This window comes from Halichoerus grypus, chromosome 1, assembly GCF_964656455.1.
Source record: "Halichoerus grypus chromosome 1, mHalGry1.hap1.1, whole genome shotgun sequence".
NCBI lineage: Eukaryota > Metazoa > Chordata > Mammalia > Carnivora > Phocidae > Halichoerus > Halichoerus grypus.
This window is the reverse complement of record NC_135712.1, coordinates 18972954-18986944: the sequence shown is the minus strand read 5'-3', so window position 1 is coordinate 18986944 and position 13991 is coordinate 18972954. Positions and strand designations below refer to the sequence as shown.

The following is a 13991-nucleotide window of genomic DNA, read 5'->3' as shown; positions in this document are numbered from 1 at the left end:
GATGGAGCTCGGACAGTTGACTATCCATATGGAAAAAAGTGAAACTCGACCCCTTCCTCATACCATACTAGAAATCGGTTCCATGTAGCTTGTAGCTCTAAATATGGAAAGTAAAATAGGAAAGCATCTAGAAATACCTCCATGATGTCAGTAGGTGAGGAAAGGCATCAGACAGAATCGACAGCACTAATCCTGGTGGAGAAAATTAAGAAATTTAATTAAGAACTTTTTTGGTCAACAAAAGCCATTGTCGGGAGAGTGAAAGGCAAGCCACAAACCTGACATAAAAGTCATGTCTGAAGTAACTTAAGAACTCTTACAAATCAATAGAAGAAACAGAAAAAATAGTCAAGAGACATGAATAGACACTATGGACTGGAGATTATCCTCATGGCCAGTGACTGTTCCCCGCAGCGCACAGCCTCTTTCGTAATCAGGGAAACTTGGTTGGAAACCACAATAAAATGGCACAATGTATATCTCAGGATGACTAAAATTTAGATGCTTGCCGGTGTACCAGGTGATGAGGATATAGAGGACCAGGAATGCCTCTACACTTTTGGTAGGAATGTAACCTGTAACCCAGCAGTTTCTCTCAATATCTACCAAACAGAATTGCATGCATATGCCCGCACACATGCTTATAGCAGCGCTATTCATAATATCCAAAAACCAGAAACCAAATACCTATCAACAGGACAGTGAATAAATGAATTGTGGTAAACAAGAGTGGACCGTGTGTCCATGGAAATGAACTGGGCTACAAGCACTGATATGGATGAACCTCACAAATGCAATGTTCAGCAAAGGAATCAGACCCAAGAGAGTATATATTGTATGAATGCATTTATAGTGTAAAGTTCAAGAAACAGGAAGAGTAAATTACAGCATTTAGGGATGCATGTTTGGGTGACAAGCAATGAATTACCATCATGGAACAGGATTGTTTTTACCTTTTAGAGTGAAGCAGGGGTAGTGATTGGGAGGGACCTTGGAGGGATTCTAGGGAAATGTATTTCACAATTTAAAAGGCTAAAAAAATACAAGTTTAAAAAGAAAAGGGCAAAATCATATCCATGAAAACACAGGTATCATGTACCTTTCTACTTTCTTCGTTTTAGAGAGGGTACAAATGTGATGAATGCTATTATATGTGGTTGTATGACAGCATCTAGTAGATTGAAGGACATACTAAGTAAAATTAAAACAGTGTTTGTATTCTTTATCACCTCGTACCAAGAGACATAAGATTATACCAAAATGGAATAATATATAAATATAAATATATTTTATAAATATAAATATAAAATTGAAATATAAAACCACTTTCTTCCTTTATCTTACTTTTTTCTCAAGTGTCTATTTGTTACAGCCTTATATATTATGTAGAAATTTTCATAAGAAATTGAAATACCAATCTCATTTTAAACTGGACGACAGGCAATTGGTGGTTTGTGGGCTAAGATCTAAATTATGTATAAACATAATTGGCACAAAAGGAAACGCAAGAACTCTGTCCACTGTGTTGTATCTCTCACTGAGAAAGTGAACATAATTGACTGTTAGACTTTCACTGTTCAGAAATTAAGGAAAAGGGACTTAATTTCTTGCATATAGATCCACCTTTTCATTAATGGACTTTTGATTAAGTTGAATGACTTAAATAATAAAATCCTGCCAAATGTGGTAGTTTACAGCATTTTGGTACTTTGGGAAATAGTCGTTCCTTTCATAACTGCTTATTGTCAAATTGGTACAAATGGGTAGTGCAGTTTTAAAATAAAGGCTTCAAGGAAGTGGGGAAAAATAATACAATAAAAAACAAAGCAAAATACAAGGCTTAACAGTCGTCCTGCCTATAAAAGTCTTGACTTGACTTTTTTCCTTTTATTGGAATTGGCAGCACATAACAGTAAATAAACTCTGTTTTCCAAAGTAAATCTAAATCCAGCTCTGTTTCCATCTCCATACATAGCAGCAGTAAACCAGACTTCTAGAGGGACTTCTCCAGATTTGTCTATGTAGGTATAGAAACCTTGTTTCTTTATGATGTCCTCTTCCTTGGTTTTCTGTATCCTGTCTTTCTTCTAGCCCTTTACTTATACTTTTGAGGTTCCATATTAGATTTGGAGAATTTCACTGAAAGGAGAGCCTTTACATATTAAATGATGGCAAAGGCGTGGCTACAACATAAGGGATTTTTGTACAATGCAGAAAAGAAGTGGACATTCCCACAGTCCATAGAATATGTGTATTACAAATTTCTCCTTTTATGTGGGTTCTTAATTATTAACCTAGCTTATATTTTATAGAGGGCTATGTGCCAGTCATTGTGTGCTTAAGTGAGCACTTTGCAAAGATAATCCTTTTAATTCCCAACAATTCTATGAGGGTAAGTAATGTTTTTATCCTCATTGTATAGACGAGGAATAAAGACTTAGAGAAAATGTGACTTTCGTGTGGACAAAATCACAAAGTTGAGACACTGGATTTTGAATCTTGACATTCTGACTCCAAGCCCTTGTTCTTAGGTTCTATTACTGCTCCCAAGGTTTTTTGTTTTGTTTTAATAATGTTCATTTTTAAATCAATATTTTATCGTAATTGTTGAAATATGGTTTGAAAATTTAGTATATAGAGTTTTAGAATACTGAACATTGAAATTTTAGTAAGCAATGCTTTGAAGTTTCCTTGGATAGTAACATTAAATATTTCTATATAACTTCAATGTTAATTGCTATCAGGGAAATACAGTACTAGGCTCCTGCTTATGGAAGGATTTGTGAACTGTTGTAAGAAATCCAGATTCTGTATTTTTTGTATAGTCCTAACATGTTTTTCTTTTTAAAGGTATTATTATGATGGGGACATGATTTGTAAAGTTCAAGGCAAGAGATTTGTGTACAAGTTTGTCTGTGACTTGAAGACACTTATTGGATACAGTGCAGCAGAGTTGAACCGTTTGGTCACAGAATGTGAACAGAAGAAACTTGCAAAGATGCAGCTCCATGGGATTGCCCAGCCGGTCACAGCAGTAGCCCTGGCCACTGCTTCCCTGCAGACGGAAAAGGAGAACTGAGCCCAGGATCTTCTGGGAGCCCGAGGTCTTTCTTAAATATTAGAGCAAGTATTGCTCTTCCTTTATTACTGAATTTGAATCTTCTTTTATTTCTAGACTGTACAATCTGACGCATGATTTTTTTATAAATATTTCATACTCTTGTGAATTTGGATCTTTTTACTTTGAGCATATATTTTAGAATACGTGTATGTTAAGGATCACCACAATGTCTTCAGCACGAAGTCAGGTTCATTGTGGGATAGTTTGTTAACAGTCAGGAAAGCTAAACTGGTCAGTATTAATGTCTAGCCCTACCAAAAATAGCCAGTAGCATCTGAGGATGAAAAATAAATGAAGTATCTCCAGGAAACAGTCTGGCTTAACTATTTTTGAAAATATAACTGTTTCCCTTCTCTGCTGCTTTAGATGTTGCTTTACATAGAACCAGAAAATGGAATTTTTCATAGCTAAAGCATGTGTGCCTGTTTCATCTAATCAAGCAGAGCTAAAATATTCATATCGAATAAAATTATAATATTAATAAATTACTAAACTGAGAGTATCAAGTTATTAAAATAATTTATATATTTGCAAGCAAGGACAATAAGAAGTCGACTGGCAGAAGAACATTGCTGCAGAAGGAGATCCAGGTTGAAGTCTGGCTTAAGCTAATTTTAAGGATTTTCTGTATAGATTATTCATAATGTCAGGCCAAGAATTTAAATTATTTTAAGAGAGGCATTTAATTCTAATAAACCAACTATTACAAAAATTCTGAAATGATCTCTGTTTTTCCTGTCAGAGATTTAAAAAACTGAAAAGGTATATACCTCAGCCAGAAAATAAAAGTTTGGTTTAGTTTGGTTTGGTATGGCTTGCTTCCTTTCTTTTTTAAAATTGTCCTATATTGCCAGTGTATTGTGCAAAAGCATAATAGTCATTGTGTTTCTGATGAAATGAAGACTTTAAATCAGTAAGCAGTACTTTACCTTTCAAGACAAGAGCAAATTACTTGCCAGTGGTTTTAAAAAGAAATTCTCCGGTATAGGCAGTCTTCTCTCAAAACAAAATTTCCCATTTACTTAATTTCTTCCTTTTGAATATTATATATGTGTGAGTATAAATATCTGTGTACATGTCCAGTTGACCACTATGCACATATATTTGAGGATATAATGGTAGTCAAAAGGAAAGATGTATTAAAACATAATAACTCATTTAAAAAATGTTTTAATTATATGATTCTCATATATGAAACTCTTAACACCAGCTAACACTAAACAGAAATGGCTAGAAATGTCTTTCTTTTTTGTTTGCTTGCTTTTTTTCTTTTTGTTTTTTTGTTTTAAGGTATTATACACGAATCATGAGATACTGGCAAAGAGCTTTTAATCCTCTTATGGCAGAAGGTTGATTCTCACACATTACTTTATGCACCTTCTTCCTCATCATTTCCTTTAAATCCATCCCCCTAAACAGCTTTATAAGAGCTCAGTTGATGCTTCTGACTAACCGGAGGAAAGGGCCATGGTTATAAGTCAAGGAGGCCTTGCTAGCGGTCTCTGTACTGGCCCCAGATAGTGGTCTGGAATGAACCATAGGCAGGGATCCTAGGAAAAAGCAGGAGAGGAAGGATCTCTGGTTTTCTTCTCTGGTAACCTCAAATCGTAACTTGAAGTGCTGGGCCGTAGGACTGCAATGTGTAATATCAGTTCATTTATATGCTTAAGTCATTTAAGACCCTGCAGTGGATGCCTAAAAAGAGTAAAACTTGTAACTTGTATTTTTACCTTTCTATAAACACATATGGAATAGACTGACAAACTATTAGTTTAATTTGGGCACTGACTACAAGAATATCTGAGTAGAATAACCATATGAAATAATATATAGAAGCTCTACGTTCAGAACAAATAGATCACCAAAAAAGGTTTTGCTGCACCGTCTTGCAGTCTGGGGAGTTGACAAGTCGCTTATAGTTTTAAAAAATACAATAAAATAAACTCTTCTGGTATGTTAGCAAGAGCTTAAAATTTTTGACTTTAATATTTAAAATGCTTTGGGGAAGAGATTATTTTAATGTTTTAGCAAAGGTGACAGACTTCATGTTGCAACTGTATGTATATGTATATATTTTAAGGCAAGGAACACCCACATTTCTTTTAGATCTCCAAAGTCAAACTATTGCTGTTTCTCCTTTAAGCATTCCTTAGATTCCTTTTTCCAAGAACACATTCTCTCCATTTTTCTTCCTTTGGCAGTTTTTATTTTATTCCTCATTATAACTTGAACAAAGATCATTCTCATACAGGATCAGGTGCTATTTCTTTTTTCTTTTGCTTCTTCATCTGTCACCATCATTTTATGCATCAGAACATAGGTGAAGTCAAGAGACTGATTTCCCCAATTGATTCAGGAAGCTTCAGTTACTTTTTCTCAACTTAAATATTAAACTGTTTTCATTGTCCTTATTGAGGTTACGATCCTCAGAAAGCCAGGAATCTTTTCTTTTATTGGAAGAGAACTTGCGTTGTAAAAGAAAATATAATTCATGCTATTCATTCTTTGCTGTTTTTATGAATAAATTTTCCATAGGGGAATTTACAGTGTATTTAAAGGAAGAAAGATAAAATGATTGGTCATCTTTTGTACTAAGTACAGAAATAAGGAAAGGTCCATTTTTGTTTTAAAACTTCTTTTCCACATGAGGTTCTCATTGAGCCAACTTTCATATGTATCTAGCCTGAAGTTTGGAAATTTGTGTTGATATCAGAAAATCAGACATATTAAACAGAATTGCTATGTGTGGTTGATCTTCATATGGATCGACTCATCACATCACATTAATTTTTGTATCAATCCATGTCAGTTCATTAGGGAAATGGTTTAGTTGTTTTTCTCTCCCGATTAATGGTGAAACTCAAGTGTGATATTTCTTTAAAGGGTTGTGCCTCCAAATATTTTTGGTGAGGTCGGCTGTTTTCCATGTTCATCGTTTTATGCTACTGCCTTTTAAAAAGAACTAGTGTATCTTTGAAATAGCACAAAAGTGTTTTAAAATTCATAATTATAAAACAACCTGTGACTAACTTAATGTCTTCACATCTAGGAGGTGTAAAAATACTGATATTTCAGTGATACTTCACTTGCTGCCAGAAAAAAATATTCTCAGTCTTTTGTAAAAGGAAGGAGGATTTTTGCATACATTTTTACTCTTTAAATAAAGACACTTATACAGTCATAATAACAATTATGTATTGCTTTGTGGTTTTTATTTTTTTTGTAATTTTACATGGAACAGTTATTTTCTATTTTTACTCAGATAAAAAATATTTGTGCATAAAATGTAAAAATAGTAAAATGAGAAAAATAAAACTATTATACAGTATATTTCTGTGTTTTTGGAAGTTTTTTTCCTGCATAAAAAAATAGCCTCAAATTCCTGGAGTATTAGGTTGGATGAAAATATGACAGTCTACATCTGCTGTATTGTACATGAGAGTCCCATATACTTAAAAACTATCAATTTGGGAAGAACAGATTCCACTGAACTAAAATTAGATGTTAGAGTTTAGTCTTTAAGAAAATAAATGAGGGCTCCTGGGTGGTTCAGTTGAGCATCCAACTTTTGATTTTGGCTCAGGTCATGATCTCCCAACAGTCTTGGGATCGAGCCCCTCGACGGGCTCTGCACTCAGCAGGGAGTCTGCTTGAGATTCTCTCCCCCTCTCCCCTGCTTGCACGTTCTCTCTCTCTCTCAAAATAAATAAACTTTTAAAAAAAGAAATGAAATCCCATCCACAGAGCCAAACTGTTTTAGAATAGAAACAGAAGAAATGGTAACACTGATTCCTTGTCAAAAGGCAAGCCAATGACTGTTAAAGTAGAAATTTTTAGTAAACCTTTTTTAACTAAAAAAAAATTACCTATTTATGTTTTCTGCATAACAGCAGGATGCTTCAGCCAGGACCAGAGTCTATGGAATCAAAGGGGTCAGGGGAAAAGGTGCTATATGTTATTTATGGTCAAGCAATATCAAACGCTGATTGACATGTTTACAAAATTATGGTTTGAGTGAAACAAACTGCTTTAAAAACACAAAACCTAATTTTATCTAGTTTGAAGTAATGAAAATAATCAGAAAATTAGGTATATTCGTAATCCCAAAACACTGATTTTTTTGGTGTATGACTTTAAAGCTTAATTTGCAAGCTAAGCAGATGTTTAAAAGGCTTTTTACTACAAGTAAACTGATTTAAAACACTTAGACTGATTTTAAAACCCATGGTGAAGGACCACTTTTTTATTTCCAGTGTGTCACAGACTGAAACTCTTAGAAAACATCATTTCCCGGTGGGGGAAATGGGGAGTTGTTTAATAGGTATAGAGTTTCAGTTTTGCAAGATTAAAAATTCCTGGATATTGATTACACAACAATGTGAATATACTTTCCATTACTGAACTGTACACACTTAAACAAGGGTAAGATGATAAATTTTATATATATTTTACCATAATTTAAATGTTTTTAAAAAAAACGAATCACTAGGAGAATTTAATAACTCAGTGTAACTCACCAATTTATACAATACAGGGAGACAAAGCTGATTATCCCAATAGCTGTAGGAAAAGTATACAGTAAAATTTAACATTCATTCATGATAAAAATTGAGCAAACTAGAATTAGAAGGGAACTTCCTTAACGTGATAGAGTGTCTGAAAAACCTGCAGCTAACATCATACATAATAGTTTGTCTTCCTTCTAAAATTTGGGGAAAGACACATACCAGCTGTCACCATTTCTATTCAACACTATATTGAAGATCCTAGCCTGTGAAATAAGGAAATTAGCATACATATTGTAAGAAGGAAAACTGCAGAAGACATCAAATATTGAAAATCCTAAATAATAGACTTTTTAAAAAAACTAGAATTGAGGGGCGCCTGGTTGGCTCAGTCGGTGAAGCGTCTGCCTTTGGCTCAGGTCATGATCCCAGGGTCCTGGGATTGAGCCCCATGTGGGGCTCCATGCTCTTCAGGGAGTCTGCTTGAGAGTCTCTCTTCCTCTCCCTATGTCCCCCCACTCACTCGCTCTCTCGGATAATTTTTTTTTTTTAAAGACACAGAACATACCCATTGAAGGACTCACACACTAAGATTTACAGCAGCTTTATTCAAAATGGCCCCAAACTGAACAAATGTTCATCAACTTGTGACTGAATAAATAAATTGTGGAATACCCATACAATGGAAATACCATTCAGCACTAAAAAAGAAACGAGCAACTGCTTCACCAACAACTCTAGTAAAGTTGTATCTGATCTGTAAGGACAGAAGGCAGATCAGTGGACGCCTGGGGTTAGGGATGGGGGGTAATTTTCTGTACTGGAAACAATGAAATTTTGAGGGGTGATGAGTATATTCTACATTGTGCTTTGTTGATGATTACATAGGTAGACAAATTTGCCAAACATTTAAATGTACACTTAAAATGGGGGGGTGGGGCATGAGAGTATGTAAATTATACCTCAACAGAAAACTGAGTTACTAGAAAAATAAAATGAAAAAGGTTAAAGTACATATCCATTTTTTAAAAATTATTAGGCTTCACAGACATGAGATTACTCTGTCTAATTGCTATAATTGTTTCAGTGTCTGTCCTTATCCACCTGTGGACAGATAGCAAAAAGTCACGTACTGACACTCATCGGCAGACTACACTGATACAGAGTGTTTTGTCATTAAATGATGAGCATCAGTTTTAACTAAACGATTATGGCAATGTCAGTGGTATATGAAAATTTCTCTGTAATCTGAGAAAAGCACTTTCTCATATCTGCTAACAAGGTAATTGATTTTGGGGTCTTCATGACACATCTAACACCCAATTAACACCCATGCTATTTTTATAAGTGATATGACCGTGACTAGATGGGAATGGAATAGAACACTTAAAGATAACTATTGATCATATCTATGAGCAACTCTTTAGTTCACTTCCTTAGAAATCTATGCAAAAGATTTGTTCTAATATTCTCCATTCTAAAAGGAAAAGTAAAGTTTCCTACCTCTAATGTTGGTGTCACTTTATAGAAGTAAGGGTATGATCCACATTTCATTAGCACATTGGTCAACTTAACATCGTGGCATAAATGAACCAGAATGTTCACTTGCGTTAGTGGTTTAAGAAAAAGGCTATGTATTAAGAATCCCATAGGAGGATTCTTGTCTTCAGGTCTCAGATTACAAAATGAAGAGGATATTTTATTTTCAAGAAAATTCTTTACAAAAATCTACCCTATTCCTATTGGCCTGAAGTGTATTGATTAATTGATTGAACAAATAGGAAATACCTAACAGTGGAGAATATGTAAGGTGGTGTGTCAAGGAAAGAGCCAGAAGAAATATGTCAGTCCCAGCTCTACCACTAACTAGGTACGAAATTTAGGGCAAGCCATTTAGCCTCTCTGCTCCTCCATGGCCTCTTTTCTAAGCTAGGATAGTCGACACATTTGCCTGTAGTGCATGTCTATTGAGATGATTAAATGAAATCATGCAGTGAAAACATCTTACAATTATGTAACATGAAATAAGTGCAAGGGTCTGGAAAAGAAAAACTACCCTCCACAGAATCCAGTTCTCTATTGTGGAAATTGGCACTCATTTAATGATAAAATGATAAAACATTGTAAAATGATCAATTATTTTAAAGATGATAAAATGTCGTTGAATGGCTGAATGAGTGACTAACTAAATAATGGCTAAATCTGATCCCTTATGCTGTGCCAAGCCCTTTATTTGCATTCTTGTTTATTTCTCTCGACTCCTTGAATTAGCGAGGAATATTACCCCTTTTATAGTGAAGAAACTGAAGCACGGACTGGTCAGACGAGCTGATCAAGGTCACTTGTATAAAACCAAGCTAGACTTGAAGCCAGTGCTGGTGCTTTTCACTGGGGAATGTGTCTCAACAGCATTTTGCTGTCACATCTGTAGTCACTGAAAGGGAGATGTGTTTAATACTTCTAACAAAGAAGAATTGCAAACACTGAGTACCTTTCTCATTTCTCCTGGCTTTTAGTTGTCTTATCCAAAGTGAGAGATTTAACACTAAATTTTTTAAAGGTCCATGCATCTCTAAAATCATATAAGTCAATGATGTTTTAGGGGCACCTGGGTGGCTCAGTCAGTTGAGAGTCCGACTCTTGATTTTGACTCAGGTCATGATCTCAGGGTTGTGAGATCAAGCTCCGTGTAGGGCTCTGTGCTGAACGTGTAGTCTGCTTAAGATTTCCTCTCCCTCTCCCTCTACCTCTTCCTGCTCCCCCCAAAAAGTCAATGATGTTTTATAAAATGCTGTTATACAGCCCTTTGTAAGATAATGGATACAGGCAATCATCACCAACAAATGCTAAAAACATTAAGTGAAAAGTTGGTGAGGCATTTGATAAAGGACAATACCTGAAGGCACCGATCTATCTTAGTATCACAGAAAAAGAGATAACCAGCTATGTGCCCCGATAAGACTGTTCTTGACAAAAAGTAAGTTGAAACTGAAACTGGTAAATCTCTTAGAAATAAGTCTCAGTTTATAGGAAACATATGAAACAGAGAAATCGTCATTACACAGATACAATTAGCAAAATACAAATGAAGACAACAGATACAAGCAAAGAAAAAATTAATTATATGAAAAAAAGAGGCAGGAGGATGTATAGATTAAAAGAGATTTAAGAGTTTTTTTTAAATTGAGGTATAATTGACATATAGTAAGAGTCTTTTTTAAAGATTTTATTTATTTATTTGACAGAGAGAGATAGAGCAGGAACACAAGCAGGGGGAGTGGGAGAGGGAGAAGCAGGCTTCTGCAGAGCAGGGAGCCGGATGCGGGGCTCGATCCCATGACACTGGGATCATGACCTGAGCAGAAGGCAGACGCTTAACGACTGAGCCACCCAGGCGCCTGAAGAGTCTTTTTTAATCAACCAAATGAAATGTGTGGTTTTGTTTGGATCCTAATTTCAACAAATAAACTGTAAAAGAAATTGAGGCAATCAGGGAAATTTGAACACTAGATATTTTTAAATATTATGGAATTTCTGTTAATTGTTTAAGGTGTGGTAATAGTTTTGTGGTTATAGGGAGGGAAGGAAGGAAGGAAGGAGGGAAGAAAGGAGGGAAGGAAGGAGGGAGGGAGGGAAGGAAGGGAAGGAGGGAGGAAGAAGCAAGGGATGAATGGATCTTTATTTTTTAAAAATGTATACTGAAGTATTTAGAGATGAAATAATGCATTATCTAGTATTTACTTAAAAATATTTTGGTGGGGGAGGGCCTGGGTGGCTCAGTCGGTTGGGTGACCAATGCTTGATTTTGGCCCCCTTCCTCTTCCCTCCCTGACCACCTACTGTAAATTGCCCACCAAAGGGTTGAATCAATTTATACTGCCATGAACAAGGGATGAGAACGTTTCTACACATGTTGTCCAACACCACAAATAATCAGACACTCAAATCCTTACAATGTAATAGGTCACAAATTATATTTCATTATTTTGATTTCCATTTCTTTAAAATGGAGAAATAAATGTCAGGAGAGGTTAAGTGATTTGATGAGGGTTACATTGAACACAAGGGGCAGGGCGAGTGTGAGAACCCGGTCTCGTGACTCCTAATCTAGGACCATTTCATTTGATATAAAAAGTTCTGGTTTCCCTTCTTCCAGTAATTGTGTGTTGGGGAAGGGGGGTGGCGCTGGTGGAGAGCAAGGGGACTGAAAGTTACAGGCAATAATGTGTGGGAGGATCATCTTTAACTGAATGGAAAATTGGGGCAGAGGGGCAGGCATAAATGAGAGGAGAACTGTATGAAATAGACCTCAATGTATAAGAAATGCTTTCTTAGTGGCCCTGGTCCTCAAAATACATGGTGAATGGCATATCACTTACTTTATTTATAGATCAAGAAAAATTATACTAGAAAACTGCCTTTTTCCTGTGGTTATTTACGTTATATTCCATTAAAACTTGGATCTGCTGAAACCCATTATTGGTAGCATTAGTTGGGCATCAGGAAATAGATAAAAAAGAAATTGAAAATATCAGAAATAATCTTATTGATCACGTGTTTATCTATTTAATAGGAAAATTATGTCTACTTGTTGATTTAAAAAATCCATTTAAGATGGGGTGCCTGGGAGGCTCAGTCAGTTGAGCAGCCAACTTTTGATTTTGGTTCAGATCATGATCTCAGGGTTGTGGTGATCCAGCCCCGTGTTGGGCTCTGTGCTCAGCGAGGAGTCTGCTTGTCCCTCTCCCTCTGCTCCTTGCCCTGCTTTCTCTCTCTCTAAAATAAATAAATAAAATCTTAGAAAAAAAATCCATTTAAGATATTTTATCTTTCTGACATAAGACACAAAATTTGCGAGGAAATTTTTTCTTTCTTCTTTTTCTTTCTTTCTTTCTTTCTTCCTTTCTTTCTTTCTCTTTCTTTTTTTTAGAAGCATGTTAAGGTGTGGACCATGCTCAATGAAGGGATTCATATTTGGATAACAGTAATCACAGGAAAACAGCATTTCACCACTTTAACGCTTAATTCTTTTTCAATATATTTGGCTTTTATATACCTTTTAAAATCAACCTTAGAAGTAACTTTGTAGAAACTATTCTGCATTCAAATATTTTCTCCTAAACAAAAATTTTAGGTTGTTGTGTTGATTGATCCCATATCTCCTTATGAAAACATCTTGACTGATATCACTGGTTTAGGTTTGAAGGGGATTAGACAATCTGTGGTAATCTATTTTTTAAGTCAAGACTTTTAAAAGGCACGGAGTTCTAGAAATGGCAGGATTATCCTCCTGCTAAGATATTATTCGTGGATTCAAAATTCATCTTAACCTTTCTTGTTCCACAAGCTGGAAAAAAAGCAGCTGTTAAGCAGAATCCTAATGACAAGTTCTTGTCAAATTCTCAGTACCGAAGCAAAGCAATGAACTCTAAGAGCCATAAGCTTCAGAAGAATTTAGCAAACAGGAAGTCAGAAAGCTTTCAGAGGTGAAATCTTTCAGCTGTGGGGATTTAGGGCTGAAATATTCCATGATACGTATTTGATAAACTTTCATACTGCTGGGGAAAAAAATTCCCTCCTGTTTCCTTCTTGTGTAAAAATTAGCTCATCTCATCCCTGTTGAGAAATAAAGAATGCCAAGTATCTTTGCAAAGATAAGCCAAGTAAGCTTATTTTCTACATTTTCACGTCATCTGTGAAGATATCGGAATGCCCTTTGGCTCTTTGGTTTTCAAGTCATTGGCAATATATTTGGAACAGAATGATCCTGAGTGTTCTCTCTCAGATGAGAAATAGTTGAACTTGTATCACCCTGTGGGACCTATTCAGAGTAAATCAGATACACCGTGGAAGCTGGCTGTACTCCTTCTGAAAGTCCATGATTATCTCAGCTTATTAAATATCATCCTAGAAATCTGAAGGATTTAATATTGTGCTTTGGAAATCTTTACTCCAGATACACGATACTGGTTTCCTGGAGTAAATCTTCCTATATTTTCTCCTTTCCCCAAAAGCTGATAGCCAGATCACTTCAGTGTCTCCTTTTGGGGTGGAGCGTGGTTAGGGGCTCTATTTCTTCACTCTGTTCCCTTTGATTGACAAGTTTTTTCTTTTTATCCTTCCTTTTCCTTCCACTTCTTTTTACTCTCTTCAGAATCTTCATGACTTTGGGCACCTGAAAGAAAGTCTAGAACGGAGCCTAAAGGTGGGTTTTGAGGACAGTGGAAGTGTTCCATATAAGCAGATAAAATTCTGTTGTTGGCCCAGCAAATAAGAGAGAGAGGAAAGCTGAGCATGGTGTCTGTGAAGGCTGAGTTTCAGAATCTTGTAGCAAGTTGAATACCCAATATGCAATTCTAAGATGC

General features: G+C 35.6%; 1 protein-coding gene across 4 annotated transcripts in view; it reads left to right on the top strand.

Moving 5' to 3' along the window:
* GABPA (GA binding protein transcription factor subunit alpha) overlaps positions 1 to 3924 on the top strand; it is a 32894-nt gene extending 28970 nt beyond the window's left edge. For 3 of the 4 annotated variants that reach the window (XM_036106806.2, XM_036106805.2, XM_036106809.2), the window contains exon 10: positions 2851 to 3924. In XM_036106806.2, the coding sequence (XP_035962699.1) occupies positions 2851 to 3079 (229 nt within the window). In that variant the 3' untranslated portion in view covers positions 3080 to 3924. Of the gene's footprint in view, positions 1 to 1975; positions 2028 to 2850 lie in introns of those variants that run through there. The other variant, XM_078056119.1, reaches the window with a different exon arrangement.
* The last annotated feature ends 10067 nt before the right edge of the window (positions 3925 to 13991 follow it).